This window comes from Drosophila kikkawai, chromosome X, assembly GCF_030179895.1.
Source record: "Drosophila kikkawai strain 14028-0561.14 chromosome X, DkikHiC1v2, whole genome shotgun sequence".
Classification (NCBI taxonomy): domain Eukaryota; kingdom Metazoa; phylum Arthropoda; class Insecta; order Diptera; family Drosophilidae; genus Drosophila; species Drosophila kikkawai.
The window spans coordinates 25,793,549-25,811,794 of NC_091733.1; the positions used below are offsets into that span (position 1 = coordinate 25,793,549).

The following is an 18,246-nucleotide window of genomic DNA, read 5'->3' on the forward strand; positions in this document are numbered from 1 at the left end:
CTGTTTAATTTACCCAAGAAAATTGCTTTGGTTTTAAGTTTAAAATTTCTGTTTTAATTTTATTTAAATTTTTAATTTCCTAAAAATTCAAGATTAATCCAGAAATTGCTTTGGTTTCAAGCTTAAAATTTTTGTTTTAATTTTATTTAACATGAAAATTTACCTAAAAAAGACTGCCACAGAAATTGCTTTGGTTTAAATTTTATTTAAAATGTTTGGTTTTTATTTTATTTTAAATTTTTGGTTTTAAATTTATTTTAAATTTTTGTTTTAATTTTATTTACAAAATTTTTGGTTTTAATTATATTTAAATTTTTTGGTTTATATTTTATTTAAAAATTTGGTTTTAATATTATTTAAAAATTTTTTGTGTTAAGTTTATTTTAAATTTTTGGTTTTAATTGTATTTCAAATTTTTGGTTTTAATCTTTATTTAAAATTGTAATTTTTTTTTTTAATTTTTGGTTTTAATTTTATGTTAAGTTTTTTATTTAAAATTTTGGTTTTAATTTTATTTAAAAATTTTTTGTTTTAAAATTATTTTAAATTTTTGGTTTTAATTTTATTTCAAATTTTTGGTTTTAATTTTTATTTAAAGTTTTAATATTTATTTTTAATTTTTTGTTTTAAGTTTTTTATTTAAAATTTTGGTTTTAATTTAATTTAAAAAATTGTTGTTTTAATTTTATTTTAAATTTTTGGTTTTCATTTTATTTTAAATTTTTAAAACAATTTTTAAGCATAATTTAAAGTATTTTTTACTTCTACAGCAATTTCTGGGGAAAGCTCTTATTTACTTATTCATTTACATGATTTTTTAAATTTATAAACTCAAACATTTGTTGCTCAGGAGAGTAAATAATATTTAATAAATTTAAAGAGACTTTTAAAAGCCATAAAATAATATTTATTGCCAGTTTTCAGGTAAAGTCTACCAAGTAAACCTTAAAATCTGTAAAAACCTTTTATTTTTAGAAGTCTTTTCCCTGATTTCTTGGACCAACACTGACTCATAAGATGGCCTTTTTTTGTTTTTGTGGTTTGTAAAGCGGACTCACATGTAATCCAGGCTGCTCAGGTTTTGGAGGACCCGCGGATCGAGCGTCTGGAAGCGATTGCCCGTTAACAGCAGCGATGTGAGGTTGCCCAAACAGGCGAAGGCCTCCAGTCCGAAACCCTCGATGCGGTTCTCGTTCAAGTGTCTATAGGGGAGAAAAAAAAATCAAGAAAAATCAGCTAGTGAGAAAGTGGAAATACGGTAACGCGGTAACGCGGGTTTATGGCCTAAAGGGGCATAAAAAAAAAAAAAAAGAAAACAGCCAAGTCTAAGCAAATGGGGACTTGGTTTCGCCTTGTTTTTCACGCTTATAGGCATCTTCCCTCCCGTATGCTTATTTGCATTTGGGATTGGAATTGGAATTGGTCGCTTGGTTGTGGCAGGAGCTTAGGTCCAGGCATCGATTTGGAGCTTAGAGCAAGGCATCCAAGCTCCAGAGCTGCTGTTTCATCATTAAAGTTGCTCAGGCAATGCTGTGGCACGTTTTTGCTTAGATATTTGGCCATTGATTTCCTTGATTTCATCGGTTTTCTCCTCACTCAATATGCATTACAGGGATTCGGGTTTTCCTAGTTTTTCTATTTTTTCTAGTTTTTTTTTCCTAATTTTTTGTTTGTGGCCTGCGTAAAACTGTCAGCATTCCGTTGGCCAAAACCCCTAACATTATTGATAAATTAAATTCCTTGCTTAAACTTAAACGGCAATAAATCCAAATGACACTTTCTGCCACAAGGCAGGCAGGCAGGCAGGCAGCCTCCTCTGGATTTCTGCTATTTCAGGATCACAAAAGGGTGTCCGAGAGGTCCCGGAGGTCCATGAAAGATGGAAGATGGAAAAATCCATCAGAGGTCACACTGACTGACACTTGTTTGTTCACTTTGTCCCTCGTATTTATGATTTTTCAATGGGGTACATGGGTTTTTGGGGTATTTTAGGGAATATTTAAATGGGCTTTAACGGGGATAAAAACTAAAAAACTAAACTTAAATGGTTTTTTTCTTTAAAATTTAGTTGCTTGCTACAAATAAGCTGGTAAAATAAATTTTAAAATATTTTTTTAAAGGGTTTTTTGGTCGTAGAAATAGCAAAATAATAAAAAATTATATAAAAACTGGATAATTATGAGAATAAAATATTTTTAACTGAGCTAAAAACTACTTTAAAGGGTTTTTTTCTTTAAAATTTAGTTTTTTGCTACAAATAAGCTGGTAAAATAATTTTGAAAATATTTTTTAAAAGGGTTTTTTGGTCATAGAAATATCAAAATAACAAAAAATTATATAAAAACAGGACAATTATGAGATTAAATGATTTTTTAACAGAGCTGAAAACTACTTTAAAGGGCTGTTTTTAATATTTACAACAAATTTACATTTTTAACTAAGCTAAAAACTATTTTAAATGCCTTTTTTTATATTAAAATTAATTTCCTAAATATTTACAACAAATACACTGCTTTAAAATTGAATTTTGAGTATTGGTTTTTGTGGATTTCACGGCAAATTAAAAAAAAAAAAAAATAAAGTAATTATAAGAATTAACTTGAAAAATTAAGAGTTTTAATCTCAAAAAATTATAAAATTTTAAAAATTAAATAAATTAAATAAATATATTGGAGAATATTTTAAAAAACTCATAAGTATACTTACAATCCTTGGAGATTGCTAAGATTGCAAAAGGTTTCGTCGCGTATGTGAGAGAGTCGGTTGCCAGCCAGATATCTGAAGTCAAAGAAAAAAGCTTGATGTATTTATAGGTGTGTGTAGTTACCCACTTCTTTACCCTTTTTATACTACAGTTTCTCATCTATATATATCCCGTATGTTTCTCTATTTACCCCCCTGATATACTGTTATTTTTCCCACTCATTTTCTACTCACAAATGTCGAAGGCATGGAAAATGAAAAGTGTTGGCGTCAATATCCTCGATTTGATTGCGATCCAAGGACAGTGTGTGCAGGCGGAGCAAAGTCCTGGGAAACATTTCGGCATCTAGACGTTTTACTTGATTTTCGTTGAGATATCTAAAAAAAAAATACAATAAATATATATATAATATATATATATAATAATATTCATTTATATACAAAAAAAATATATAAAAAATATATAAAAAACATATACAAAAAATTGTATTCAAAAATAAAAATAAATAAAACATATTTAAAAATATATAAAATATATTTAAAAATATACCTAAATATATTAAAAAATATATATAAGAATCCCTACTTACAAAAATTCCAAGCTTATTAGTTCCGCAAACACCGCCGCTTCGAAGCTACCAATGCGATTGCCTCGCAGGTCCCTTTAAAAAGATATTTAATATATTTTATACATCCAATAAAATATATTTTTATATATATTTTTATTTTCTTGTGACACTCACAGCTCCTCCAGTTGCTGTAGATTGTGGAAATCACTGCGATTCAGGCTGTGCAGTCGGTTGCGTGCCAAAATTCTACGAAAAACAGATGGAAAATCTCATTTTAATGCAACGAAAAAGTTGGCAACAAAAGCCGCCATCGGAGAGTAGTCGTCGGCGCATATATCTCGATTTTAATTAGCCATTAAGCGGCAGTAACACATGACTCAGGAGGCAGGACCTACTGTCCAACCCCCTCCCAAAAATTGTCCAAAAGTTTTCATTCCAACGCCAAGTGCAGCTGTGCCTTTGAATCCGGACTACCCAACTACGTTCTCCGGGACACCGGACCACGGAGCTTCCTCTGGAGCTGCCGCAAAAAGTGTAACTGAGTTGTTTATGTGTTTTTGTGTGTCGGCAGTTTTGTCTATTTTGCAAGGACTCTGTGTCCGGTGGGGTATGATGAATGCTTAAAGCCTTTTGGCATGGTAAACTCTGACTAAAGGTGAGTTTATAACCAAGAAAATTAAAGAATTAAATCAACAAAATGCTTAAAAACATATTCAGAGTGAATTTAATACTTAAAATATTAAATATTTATGAAACACAGATTTTAAATCGCGGGAAATGCGTTTTGAAAGTATTTTATAAAATTTTAAACCTAACAAAAGAAATCCTGAATTTCAAATCGCCTGAAATGCGAAAAAAACTGAGAATTTTATAAAATACTTCTTTAAATTGATTTAAAATAGAAATTAAATAATTAAAATTTTAAATTGAAATTTAAGAGAAATGAAATAATATAAACCTAAGAATTTTATAACACACTTTTAGACACTTTTTTAAATTAAATTTGTATAAAAAATAAATAAATAAAATTTTAAATATAAATTTAATAGAAATTAAAAAACAAATTAGTTTTAAAACACAAAAACTTATTTAAAATGAATTTAATACTTGAAATATTTAAATAAATACAGTAAAAACGGTTTTAAAATCCCTCAAAATGCGCTCTATAAGTATGCTACATAATTTTTAGTATAAAAAATCCAAAGATTTAATAAAACACTTATTTTAATTCATTTAAAATACAAAATTAAGTTCTAGTTGAATTTTTCTTAAGATTTTTTTTTTACTTTTAAATAAATAAATAATATTTTATAATTTTCTTTTTATTTAAACATTTTTTTTAACGTTTTCAAAACCTCCTTAAATATAAGAGCAAGCCCTGATGAAACTCTTAACCTTGTTTTTCGGTCTCTTGCCAGCTGTCGTTTGTTTTTCTTGTTTTTTTTTTGGTTTATTTTGCAGGGGCACTGTGTGTCCTAGGAGGGGGCGTGGCAGCTCCGGTGCGATTCAATGCACAAAACAAGCTGCAAAAACTTTTTTAACCGTCTGTCTGCTAATATTTTCATGCTTCAAAGGCCGGACAAAAATAAATAAAAATAAAATGTGTGGGAAAAAGCGGCACAAGAATGCCAGTCGATTTGGGCAAAAGGTTCGTTTTCTCTTTCTCTTCTGCCGGCAACAATGGGTTAAGTTTATGGGCCCACAAAAGGCTGACAGCAATGATTGCGATTAGCATCAGTTTTTCGGGTTTATACAGCTTATTGGCAATTACTGGATTTTTGTCATTTTTACCAACCTCGGGCTGAATCTCTATTTTAATCGCAGCATAAACTGGGCTCCTGGAATTATGCAATATTCTCTTCTCTCTGCGGTACAGTTGTGCCCTAATTTAAGCCCACAAAATGTTCTAGCTAAAACAGTGTTTAATTTTGATTTATGCTTAATTAGCATTCGAGCGCACAAATCGGCAATTGTTCCGCCATTTATGACTGTTTTTATTAGCATAAATTGGGGGCAACAAAGCAATTGCCTAAAATATTTATAACTAAGGTAGTAAGTAGGGCTAAAACGGTGGTCTAAACAAGCGGAAGGACAGTGGGTTTCGTTAAAATCTGTTATTTTAAGGAGATTATATAGAAAATTAATATTTAAAACATTTTGTATACAGAAAATATATTTTAAAATATTTTTTTAATAAGGAAAAGTATGAAATAAAGGGTGAAAACGTTTTTTAAAATTATCAAAAAGTAAGAAAATATTTTTTTTAATATAGAAATTTATTGAATTTATTGGCAAACTAAAATGTTTTTTTAAATAAATAAAGAGCTTAAATATTTAGATGTTTTTATAACAATTTTGAGCCTTTTTTTAAATTAAAAACGAGCTTTGAATTTGAGATGTTTTTGCATTAATTATTTTTAAATATTAATTAATTAATAATAATTTTTAATATTATAATTAATTATATAATTAGTAATAATTTTAATTATTATAATTAATTAATAATGTAATTAATTAATTAATAAATTAATACTAATTTAAATTATTATAATTAATTAATAATTATTAATAATAATAAATAAAGTTATATTGAACACTACAATTTGTTTAGCTTTTAAAATTTTTTTTCTTAGAAATCAAATAAAAAAAAATTTTTTAATTTTCGATCCTAATATTAATCAGATTTTCAAAAATAAAACATAAAAAAATCACAGAAAAATTCAAATAACCCCAAAAATGTTTAGAAAAGTATTTCCTAATTTTGTTTCTTCCAACATTCGAAAGTAAAAATCAATTATCAAATTTAATTTAACGTCAAAAAATATTTTCCCTGCCCAAAATATATTCATGAGCCGCACTGTAAACCGTTTATCATAACCGGAAATTGATCGTAAAGAACATGGCGCTTAAATAGACACCGGAAGTGAAGAAGAGAGCACGCTACTTACAGAATCCTCAATTGATTGCCTTCGGGAAAGAAGTGTTCCGGCAGATGCTGCAATTTATTATCGTCCATATAACTGGAAGGACATTAAAAAAAAGGAGAGAAAAAATACAAAAAAAAAACGTTATTAAGGAATAAACTGCAGCGTGAAGTGTGAGTCGAAAACTGTTAAGTGCACATAAATAATGAGACTTAATTATGAGTTATTGTTGAGCGGAGAAGAAGGGGGGGACACCAGGATACGTTATACTCACAGGGTCCTCAGTGGGTTGTCCGCCAGGCGATCAAAGGCGTGCGAGGCAATCTCACGGATTCCGCAGAACTTCAGAACTCTGCAAAGTGAATTTTTGTGAGTGAATAAAATAAATAAATGCGAGATTCAATTGTAAACTTCACACAAAGGACAAAGTTTTCAACATTTTCTTAAGGGTACGAGTTATGGCCACATTATATGGCATTAATGCTTTGTTTTCGCCATTGTCTATTGTTTTTGGCAAAAATAAAATAAAAAAATACAGAAAGTTTTAGCCTCATTTGTCTAAGCAAATAAGGGGCCAAAAATAAGTTACGGAAAACTCAGTAGAAACATAAAAACAAAATTAAATTGCATATTTGTTTTAAATTTAAATTTGTCTAGTTTCTGTGATTAATTTAATTTCAATTTAAGTCGAAAAGGTCACTAAAAGATTACAAATTAAATACATGTTTTTTTTTTTTAGAAATTATTGTAAATTATATAATTTATAATAATTAATATAATTATTTTACTAATTAATTTATTTTACTTAATTAAATAAATAAATAAATTAATTTAATAATCTACCTTTTTAAATTATTTATTTTTTACTTAATTAATAAGACTTTAATTTAATAACCTATATTTTTAATAATTAATTTATTTAATAACCTATATTTTTAATTTATCTATTTTTACTTAATTAATAAGACTTTAATTTAATAACCTTTATTTTTAATTGATTTATATTTTACTATTATAATAATACTTTAATAAATTAAAATTTTTCTTAAATTTATTTATATTTCACTTAATTAATAAGACTTTAATTTAATAATCTATCTTTTTTATATATTTATATTTCCCTTAATTAAAAATACCTTTAATTTAATAACCAATCAACTCAAATTTATTTCTTAATTCACCGAATAAACTCAATTAATAAAGCTAACTGCCAGGCCATTAGTAAAACCACAACAAAATCTACCGAATTTGTCTACCATTTTGGCGGCACCTAATGGGGCAATAAATTTATTTTTATTTTTATTTATACCTTTTTTTTTTGTTTTTTTGGCACCTAGTATTTATGGGCGAAAAAAATCGAGATAAACCTGTGTGGAAATGTCACCTATTTATAGCAAGTTTCGAATTTCCCAGAAAGGCAATAAAAAAAAACACGAGAAAAACAAAATACAGAAAAGGCGAATCCCTGCCTGCAGGCTTCTGTGTGCTTCTGTTGTGCCGTTAAAATATTCATTTTCGCGAAATCTGGCCCACGAAATCGTGGCAAGATAAATGTCTGCAATTGAATGACTTGTTGAGAATATCCTCGGGAGGATAATACGTGGAATGGAGTCCTTATCCTTGCCTTCTGCAACTTGGCGGTGGGGTTTTTTACAAAAATGTAACGTTTCGACTTCAATTTGCGCCCAAAAAAACACAGGAAAAATGTTAAAACTAACCAGAAAATGTTTGAAACCATATAAAACACGGAAAGATACAAGAGTTCGGTTTCTATATATTTTAAATAAAATATATACTAGCTACTTAAGAAGTTTCAACAGCAATTTAATATAAAAAAACAATAAAAATAGGTTGCCTGCAATGTACAAGCAAGGGGAAACGAGGAAATCTAATTTTTAGCTGCATTTTTAGAAAGGTTTTGAATGCTTTTCATCATCAATTCCCTTTTTTAACAAATTTTTCCTCGTGTATAAGCAAAAAAAAAAGCCCCCAAAAACGTGTTGCCTGCAATGTACAAGCAATGGGAAACGAGAAAGTCTACTTTTAGCTACACTCTAAATACGATTTAGAATGTTGCTCATCCTAAGTGTTAGTTTCTCTTTAATCAATGCCCTTTCTTAGTGAATTTCTCTCCGTGTATAAGCAATATCAGTCAGCTAAATTTATACCTAGTTCGTGCGTGAGCTTAAAACAACAAGGACCTGATTCTGAGGACTATTCATGGCCAGCCAGAATGTCCTTTGGCACAGTGACACATAAACTGGAACACGACGAGGATGGCTATGCCGAGGACTGCGCATATGTTAAGGGAACTTCTGCTGGGTATGTCCTGATGTCCCAATGTCCTGCTGTCCCCTCATGGGGCTTATCCTTCCTGCCTGTCTAGGCTTGTATGTAATTTGTATGTACGCCCGCATGTGATGGTCACCAGTGATACTGACACAACGACGACGACCACTTAAAGGCAACATTAAGGACACAGCATGGCGCTAATATTCACTGCGGTCCGGAGGAGTCTAAGGATCCCTTAAAAATTTGAACATCTCGCAAGCACACATCCTACTCCTCCTGCACCCATTTTTGCATTCAATTGCAACGCCAACGCGCAGTCAGAGTCATCCTCCTGCTTGTATTTCAGTTTTAATTAAGAGCCAGAAGGATGAAATGGCCGGCGATATTACACAATCCCCCCTCCACTGTCTTACTTATACCATTACACTATATAGTATATGACATTTTAAGGGGTTTCTTTGGGATAACTTAAGCCTAAGGGTGAGAGTGAGGGTTTACTTACAAGCTTTTCACCTCGGGCAGTCCCTCGAAGAAGGTCTCATTTATGTTTTCAAAGTTGCTGCCCGTAAGATCGCTGTGGATTATAAGAAAAATTAGATATAATTTATTAAATATTTTTTTTTTTAATAATTAAAACTTAAATTTATTAAAAAGAAAAATATTTCAAGAGCTAATTAAATAAAAATCAGAATCATAAATGATTTATAAATAATTTACTAATTTTTTTAAAATAATTTAAGCATTAATCCCGGCTTAGCTTAATCTTAGTGATACTTACAGCGTTGCCAGATCATATTGTGGCAAGCGAGTTGGCAGCTCTGTAAGCTGCTGGAAGCGGCACAGGATCTGGTCGCCGCGACAAGGACAGCTGAAGTTCTCGTTCTGCCATACTGGAAAGAGAGAAGAGAGAGAGAGAGAGAGAAGATAGAGAGAGAAGAGAGAGAGAGAGAGAGATAGAAAGAAGAGAGAGAGAAGAGAGAGAGAGAGAGAGAGAGATTGAAAAGAGAGAGAGAGAAAAGAGAGAGAGAGAGGTTAGCAAATGAGGTTATGTAGCATCTAATTTTTTTATATTTTTTTTTGTTTTATATTTTTGATACTTACAACAATCGCCCAACTTCTTGTCATCGCCTGCGCCAAATGTATTCTTCCGGAAGAGATGATCCCAGTACTTGGCATCCACCTCATTGTCGCAATTAAGCTCATCCGACTTGTCATCGCAATCGACGCTGCCATCACAGTTGGCCCGCTGCGGCACACACTGTGCCGAACTGTTGCAATGGAAATAACCCTGCGGGCACTTGTCGTTCTCGTCGGGCACCAGGATCAGTGAATCCACTAAGCCCACACTAACACCCAATGGCGGTGAGATCACTTCGCGTACAGCTGCTTCGGCGTCTTGTTGTCTTTCCACTGGAATGTCTGCCGTTCCAATTGCACTAATCGTTGTCTCTTTAGTTGTCCCTGTCACTCCCTCGACGACGACGGCGGCGACAACAAGCAAAATGGCGTATATCATAGGGATAGGCAGGGGGCAAGCTGGAAAAGATCGATTAACCAGGCAACTCATTAAAAATGTTATTAAATTTTAAACTTTAATGAACAAAAAAACATATTCTCTTTAAAATACATGATAAAATCAATAAATTGTTTAGGTCAGCATGTCGATGAAATAATCTACAATACGGCCATATATCTCCTCTTTGGTACCCAAAAACAAACAATCCAACGGGCAATCGATTTCGATTTGATAGAGCTGCTTGTTCCCTGCTTTTGTGGACACTTTGTCCATGGTTGATGATAGCTTCAGGGCGGCCAATAGGCTCAGTGCTTGCTCCTTGGTACTGGTGTACTTGTCCGGACGAAGGATGACTTCAAAGGCAGCAACTTTCAGGGCTGACGGAAAGTTCTTGAAGTAATTGTGGCGATCACAGAGACGCATGGACTTTACGGTAGGGATATCGTTGTCCTTTTGAATGGTGATCATGGACAACATTTTAGTGGCTGCCTTGTGGCAGGCCTGCTTCACGTTGTCCGACCTGCCACAGCAGGACAGCTTGCCCAAGTTGCAGTAGGCCAACACTTCCTCTGATGTTTGCTCAATCATCATGACGGGCATAGGCAGCTCACGGTCCAAACAATGGTCCTGTAGCTGCTTCAGGGCTTCTCCTTGGGGTTCCATTGTTTTATTTTCGTTGAGTTTTTAAGAATGTTATTTTAGATTTTCCGATTTTTCACGGAAAGTTGTAATAACCTTTCAGAGAGATATATCAAAGCCTACTTCACGTTTAAATAAAATCTAGCTTAAAATAGCGATATCAACCCGGACGTAATCGATATGAATATCGATATTTATTTAATGGAAAATAAAAATAAAATAAAAAACCTTTTTAAAATGAATTTTCCTATTTTTCAGAGAGATATATTAAGGGTTTCTTAAAGTTTAAATAAAATCTGGGAATAAGCTTATAAATATTCAAAAAGCAGCTAAGAATTGCCATATCAACCCGGATATAATCGATATACAAACACTTGTATATCGACATTTTAAAGGGAAATCGACAGAAAGATAGTGAGAGAAGAATATCCAACATCTGGTCTTTCTGCTACATCAATTTTCGTTAACCAAATGTATTTGTTTAACCAATTAAATGGGTTAATTAGCAGTCCGATTAGACTGCGGCGAGGCCAGGCCCGTTCATTGATGCTTCATTTGATATGGCAGCAGGCCGATATGGAAGTATATACATATATATATATATATACAAATATACCATATAGCAGCAGCATCACTACCCCTCTTCTTGTTGCATTTATCATTTTTAACGATTGCTTTTAATGCGACGCCATTTCCAGGCGCCAATCGATTGGGGACCCATTTTCATTATCGATATACCTTGCATATTATTATTATATATACATATATAAATACATATGTACTTGTATTAAAAATATATGTAAAATGTGTGTGCCATCAAATTGTTTTCAATAAAAATTATGCACAGTACATTTGGGGCACAAATGGTCCGTGAAATCCCGCGACTGCACCCCATTATCCTTCTTCCCCCTCCGCACTTCGATAAGACATCAACATCATCACCCTGACTCGATGACTTTCTGATGGACACCAGCGATAGGCAGAGGAAAAAAAAAACAACTCATAATTATATTGGTGAAATTGGGAAAGGTAAACAAATACGAATGAAATTAAATCGAAGCGTGGGCAAGGTCGGGTTAAAGTCAGAAAGGAAGGAAAATAGCTGGTAGAGTACTAAATCTGTTGATTTTTGTGGTACACTCTTAAAAAATATAAATTACAAATTTAATTTTAGTTTTTTTTTTTTCTTGAATTAAGAAAAAATTTAGTTACTTTTAGTACAAGTTAGGTAAACAGCTCTAAATATGAGAAGGTATTATTTTTTAATTTAGCTGTAGTATTATTTGGTTGCTACAGTTGAGAATCGTAAGCGCACACGTGCGGGATTTGTCGCTCTAACCTTTGACTCCTTACCTCTTACTGTCACTGGATCGCTGTCTCCCTCATAGTCTCTCGATATCTTTCTTACTCTTGCTCTACCTCTCACTCTTACTCTCATTCTCTGGATCTCTTCCTCTCACTCTTACTTTCATTCTCTGGATCTCTTCCTCTCACTCTTATTCTCATTCTCTGGATCTCTCCCTCTCACTCTTACTCTCATTCTCTGGATCTCTCCTTCTCTTTCTGACTATCCATCGCTTTCTGCTTCTTCCCACACACTCAGAGACAATATAATCCTAGCTGGCCACCGTCACTTCATTCAAGATTGGTTAGAACCAGTTGGGAATTATAAGCGCATTGGCAGGACAAATTTTATTTATTTTTTTTTTAATAATAATAATGCAAAATAATAATAATGCAAAATAATAAACTGATAAAACCAATTCAAAAATAGCTTTAAAGTTTATATATTTCCAATTGAATAAATATTTCACTTTATCCCCCCCCCCCCTCCCTATAATTAGACATATTTTCCAGTGACTCCAAGAAGTCAAAAGCCAACCCCTAAAAAACCTCTGTGTAATGAGATCCTGGATAGATATAAAAAAAAGGCACAAAAGCAAGGGGGAAACACAAACCCCAAGGACGATGACAGGATTTTCCATAATTTGCTTAAAAAACATATTTCGATGAGAATCGAATGGAAAATTCCGTTTCTGGCCGAAAACATATGGTTGGAGCTTGGACGACCTCCATCCCCCCCCTGGCAAGGATTGCATTGCAGGTCATAACTCAGACAGCGGAGAGGAGAAACGGATTGCAATTACAAATGCGACGATGATGACAACAAGGACGATGCAGGAGGAAAAAAAAAGGACAATGGCAATGCGAATGGGTATATTGCTATATTGCTATAGAGGATGTAGACGTAGTAGTCCGTTGGATGACTCCATAAAAGTGTAATTAAGCGCGGCATTCGAGGCGCGGATCAGGAAGAGGGATAAGGATAGGGACAAGGACAAGGACAAGGACATGGAGCATTTGACACGTGTTGCTAATGTCCCTGAGAAAGGGGCCAAAGTCAAGGGTTAAAGCCAACGGCAGAGGGTGAAAATGATTCCCAGGAATAGCAACAGGATCTCAACTCATCAACATCACCACCATCCTGCTGGATGCAGGGTGTCCACAATCCTCGCTAAGCCCATCCTTGTCGTCGTCGGGCATCAACGTTTTGTCAACACATTTTGCGGCGAATTGAAATGTTTGATGAGTGCGGCGGCGGCTCAGGGCCCCGGCTACTGCCATTTGATTGATGAGCCAGATCCCAGCCAGATCCTGGCCAAATGGGGCATTCCCCTTGACTTGGCCTGTCCTCCGTCCTCTTCCTTTCCTTCCTTGCTTTCCAGTTGCTCCTCTGACTGACACTGGGGGCCATTCTCCGAGAGAGAAGCGAAACTTTTACAACTTTGTCGCTCATAAATTCCCATTGAGCCACTCAAATGGATGCCTCTCCTTGGTGCTGTTGCTTCTTTCTAATATCCCAATAAATGGATTTACACTGAGACAAAGGGGTGGCTATATAATATATAACTCAAATAAATAAATTTGAGTAGCTGGAAACTTCTTCTCAGAATAAAAAACATGAAATAAAAATTCTAAACTCATTTGAAATTATGAGAAATGAATTTTTATCGAAGGAAAATGTGCGATTTAATATATCGACAAATATATCGCTCTGAATTTTATATCAAATATATTGATAGTTTTGATATAGTGAAGTTTTAAGTATTAAAAAATAAAGACTAAATTATTTAAAATTATTTATCGATATTATTAAAATAAATTCAATGAACTTAATGTTTTTTTTTCATATTAAACGGAATATCGATTTATGGCAAATAGCAACGTTCATTTATTGTTTTATATTTATATTAAAACATTTTTTTTATGTGTATGTTATTAAAGAGAATAGCGATTTAATATATCCAATGCTAAAATATCGATTTATGGAACTACTTTTGCATCAAATATCGATACAATATCGATTTGTTTTATAGATGAACACAGCAGCTCAAGATAATTAAAAAATAATTTAATAATTAGTTATTTGTAAATATACTAAGAAATATTATTTAATAACATCTAAATATTATTATTTTTTTTTAAGAATATATAAAATAAAATATTTATAATATATTCAAATTATATTCATTCCTCTTTAAAATTCCGAAAAATGTTAAAAATCAAGCAAACTTTTTAATAGGAATTTACCACCGCTGGCAATTTACACATTTTACAGTGACAGAAATAAAGGGCAATTAAAATCAAGATGATTTAGGGTCGCTTTAAGTAAATAAATCATGGAAAATAAATTCTATTTTAAGGCTTACATTTATGGCACAAAATATGTGCTGAGAGGAAGAAATATATTAAAAAAATATATTTTAAAAAAGGTACAGCCTTAAAATATATATTTCAGGCAGTGTACACACAAAGTGTTGTTTGGAGAAAGACATTATCGGACCCCTCCCCAAAAATTGACTTGGATTTGTTTATATAGTCTGACCCTTACCTGGGCCGCCCGCCCCCTGCTCACCTGTCTTGGGCGTTGAATCGAACGAAAATAGCCGCAAGAGGTGAAAGTTCGCAGTGTTCTTGTTTCTTATTCTTATTTTTTTGGTTGTTTTCTTTTTTCTGTTTTTTTTTTTTTGGGAGGGGCAGCAGCAATTAAAACAAACGAAAACTTAATAGGAAAACTCACGAAAATAGAAGTCAATTGCGGGCAAAGTAAACAAAGTATATAGTGTGTGTGTGCAGCCTGATATCCGCTGTCAGTTAAACGACATATGTCCGTCGATGTCGATCAATATCTATTAGATACACCGATGAATCAGATTCTATTGAATTATCTACAATATAATTATATTGAGTGGCTTTAATGGTAAGAGAATTACCTTTAAATTATGTCTTAGATGTGAGAAAATTAATAATTGCTTTAATATTAAAATTTAAAATTTAGTTAAAAGCTTTTTAAACTGATTAAAAACTATATAAAAATTATTTTTAAAAATTTTATTTTGTTAAATATATTTTTAAATAGCTTAAACAATTTTTTTCAACTCGATTTAATTTTTTTTATGAAAAAGGATTTGAAAACCTAATAAAAAGAATATTTTAAAATGCCGTGAAATTATTTTTTAATTAAAAATGGTTTTAAGTTTGGTTTCTACATAAATTTAAAATTAAAAGCCCATAAAAAACTAGTATAAAATTTAAAATTTAAATTTAAAAATATTATATTTTTTAATTCAAGTAAAACGGGGAAATAATCTAACTCATCGATGACTTTTTAAGGAAAACATCGATATTTAATCGATAAACATAAAGAAGCCTCAGAAAACATCGACTTTTAATCGATAAGCATAAAGTAGCCTTATAAGCTTTGCTCCTGAATAATTATTCAAAAGATCCACAAGTCTTGTATTCAATTTTAAGCTCAAGAGCTTTATAAACTAAACTAAAAAAAATAATAAAATTAAAACCCAATCAAGACTTATTTAAGTTAAAAGTTAACTCATTATATAACCTAGAAATAAGACAAATTTTGTAAATCTTTGGGGCTATCTATGTACATTACGACATGCACTAAAAACAGCTAAGAAATTCCAATAGCTTTATTCACTACCCCAGATATCTGTTCATATATACATATATACATTCATATATAATTCTTCGATTTTAGGCTGTTTAGATTCAAACCGAGAAACCGAGAATGGAATTTTTATACTCAACGAAAAATTCGAAATGGAAATGGAAAAACAAAAACAGAGCAACGGAAAACCAAGAAAAGTTTTTGGCTAACAACAAAGTTGTAAACAAGAGAAGAGAATCTTCTTCTCAACAAAAAAAATTAAAGAATTATAAAACAAAAGTGAATGATAAACAGAAAATTCGTGCCTCAAGTGCCCATCCTCGCCTATATCTATATTATATATAGATCGGCCAATCTATATCTATATATACTATACTATATAGAACACTTTGCAAATCTCTGACGGAGTTTTATTTTTAAGCAAGGCAGGCAAGTGGCCTGTCCGTTTGGGTTAAGTGTTTAACCCATTTCCGCATTTAATTACTCCCAGGGAATTAATCATTTCATCGGTTCTGTTTTCTGAATATTTTTTTCGGTTTTTTGGGCCTAGAAATCCCCTATTTAATGATAAGGAATGTCAATATAGTTTGGTTGGCGCTGACAGGCGGCGGAGGGGGTCCGGTCCCGAGGATACAAATGAAAATAAATGCCATGCGAAATGGTTAATGCTTTTTTTCTGATGGGTCATGTGACACACACACACACAGGGGAAGTCCCGGCAAAATTAAGCACTTTCCTAGGCCGGTTTTAGTGCAGAGAAAGAAATTGGGGGGTTTATATAGCATGTAGCTAAGAAAGTTGCAGAAAAAGTATTAAAAAATGGTTGAGATAAAATTTAGAAAAAGGTTTTAAAAAGAAATATTATTAATTTAAATTTTAATATTAAAGTTTTTATATTTTAAAATTAGAAAAATAGTTGACAACATTGTGGAAATAAAGTTTTTAACAAAAAAATAGACAAGAAAATATTCTATATAAAATTCGAAGTTTTAATTTTAATTTAAATGCTTTTATGTACTTTTTTTTAACCTTATTTAAATTAAAAATAGCTTGCTCTTGTGGTAATTTAAGGGGAAAATAATTTCTAATAACTAATTTAAAAATGTTTTATCAATTTATTTTTATAGATTTTTCCTACTGGAAATTATTTAAAATATTTTATTTACTTATTTATATTGGCAAAATAATTTCTAATATTTGTATAAAATATTTTTAATCTATTTTTCGAACTAAAAATTGTTTTAAAAAATTTTATTTAAATTTTATTTAATCATTTATTTTGGCTTATAAATTTATTTCTATTAAAAAATAATTTCAAATAATTTATTTTGACTTCTATTAAAGATTTCCCTAATTTCTATATTAGGAAATAATATCATTAAGCAAAAAAATAATGTTAATTAATATTAACTCATTCTCTGTGTGGACTGTAGGCCATATTGGCTTTATTTGCTAGCCTCTTTTTGTTGGCCTTCTCTCTGTTAGACTTCAATCAGGGAATTACGCTGTCCATTTTTCATTTTTCCACTTGGCAGGGTCAGAGGTCACATCACTCACACACAGCATATGTAAATACCGATGTTTTATCCTGTTTTCCTATTTGTACTGTCCTGTCCTATTCTATCTTGTCCTGTCCCTTTTTTTTCGCTTAGCCTTTAGATTAAAGTCACAAAAAAAAAAACAACGAGAAAAAGCCACGCATAATATTAATTAGATGTGGCACCATTCCCCCTGAGATAAGCTTGAGGGACTAGTTCTTTAAGCCGAATCACAGATAAAAGGTGACTAATATATATATATAAAAAAAAAAGTTACCAAAAGTTACGAGTGCAAAAAGTTTTCAAACTCCTAAAGGAACTTCCCTGAGAATTTGCGACTCTCGTTGATTTTTTGCTCATTGATATTTACTTTTCGGGAAATTAAATGCTTAGGCAAACTTTTATAAAGAATTACAGTAAGTAGTTGAGAAGTTGGTCAAAGGGAATATAGGATAGTAATTACAAGGGTTTATCCAGAATTTATAATTCCTTGTAAAATCAATATTAAAATAAAATCCTACAAAAACTTCCTTTCCTTAAGGACTCCTAATGGCTTAGCACTTCATTAGCGAGCTGCCTGTCTCTCCTTGATCCCTGGGGATTATTTTTTGGGTAACGGAATCATTCGCACTTCAATCATACATTACAGAGAAAGAGATAGATAGATAGAGAAAAAGACAGTTACATAGAGAAGACTCCAACCCAGGGGCAATTACTTTTCTTTGGAGGATTCCTCCAATCACTCAGGTTTTCTTATTTTTTTTTTTTGGGAGCCTTTTTGGGATGCTCTTTTAAAGGTCACACACCAACGGACTTCCTGGTGAGGGTGTGTGTCATGGGGCATAACCTTTATGGCGGGCACTGCCATTGCTGCCACGGACAATTCAATTATGCGACGCCTCTCAAAAAAATAAAGCCACAAAATTATATAGATTACTTTTGATCAACCTAAAAGCTCGCCGAAAAACGAAACGAAAAGCTGGGGACCCCGGACTCCGTCCGTCATTTGATACCAGAGAGCATCGATTAGCGTCCGCCGGATAATGACATGGTTACGGATATGGATACGGATACGGCAATGGTGATATGGCTA

The 18,246-nt window shown here is 32.0% G+C and overlaps 1 protein-coding gene across 3 annotated transcripts in view; it reads right to left on the reverse strand.

The window, feature by feature from the left end:
- The window catches only part of Lgr4 (Leucine-rich repeat-containing G protein-coupled receptor 4), a 33,604-nt gene that overhangs the window by 5,736 nt on the left and 9,622 nt on the right, over positions 1 to 18,246 (reverse strand). For 2 of the 3 annotated variants that reach the window (XM_017174955.3, XM_017174956.3), the window contains exons 2-11: positions 9,590 to 10,024; positions 9,267 to 9,378; positions 8,991 to 9,062; positions 6,471 to 6,548; positions 6,221 to 6,292; positions 3,447 to 3,518; positions 3,294 to 3,365; positions 2,938 to 3,081; positions 2,707 to 2,778; positions 1,059 to 1,202 (exon numbers count right to left, since the gene is read on the reverse strand). In XM_017174955.3, coding sequence (XP_017030444.1) covers positions 1,059 to 1,202; positions 2,707 to 2,778; positions 2,938 to 3,081; positions 3,294 to 3,365; positions 3,447 to 3,518; positions 6,221 to 6,292; positions 6,471 to 6,548; positions 8,991 to 9,062; positions 9,267 to 9,378; positions 9,590 to 10,024 — 1,273 coding nt within the window. Of the gene's footprint in view, positions 1 to 1,058; positions 1,203 to 1,596; positions 1,623 to 2,706; positions 2,779 to 2,937; positions 3,082 to 3,293; positions 3,366 to 3,446; positions 3,519 to 6,220; positions 6,293 to 6,470; positions 6,549 to 8,990; positions 9,063 to 9,266; positions 9,379 to 9,589; positions 10,025 to 18,246 lie in introns of those variants that run through there. The other variant, XM_070288231.1, reaches the window with a different exon arrangement.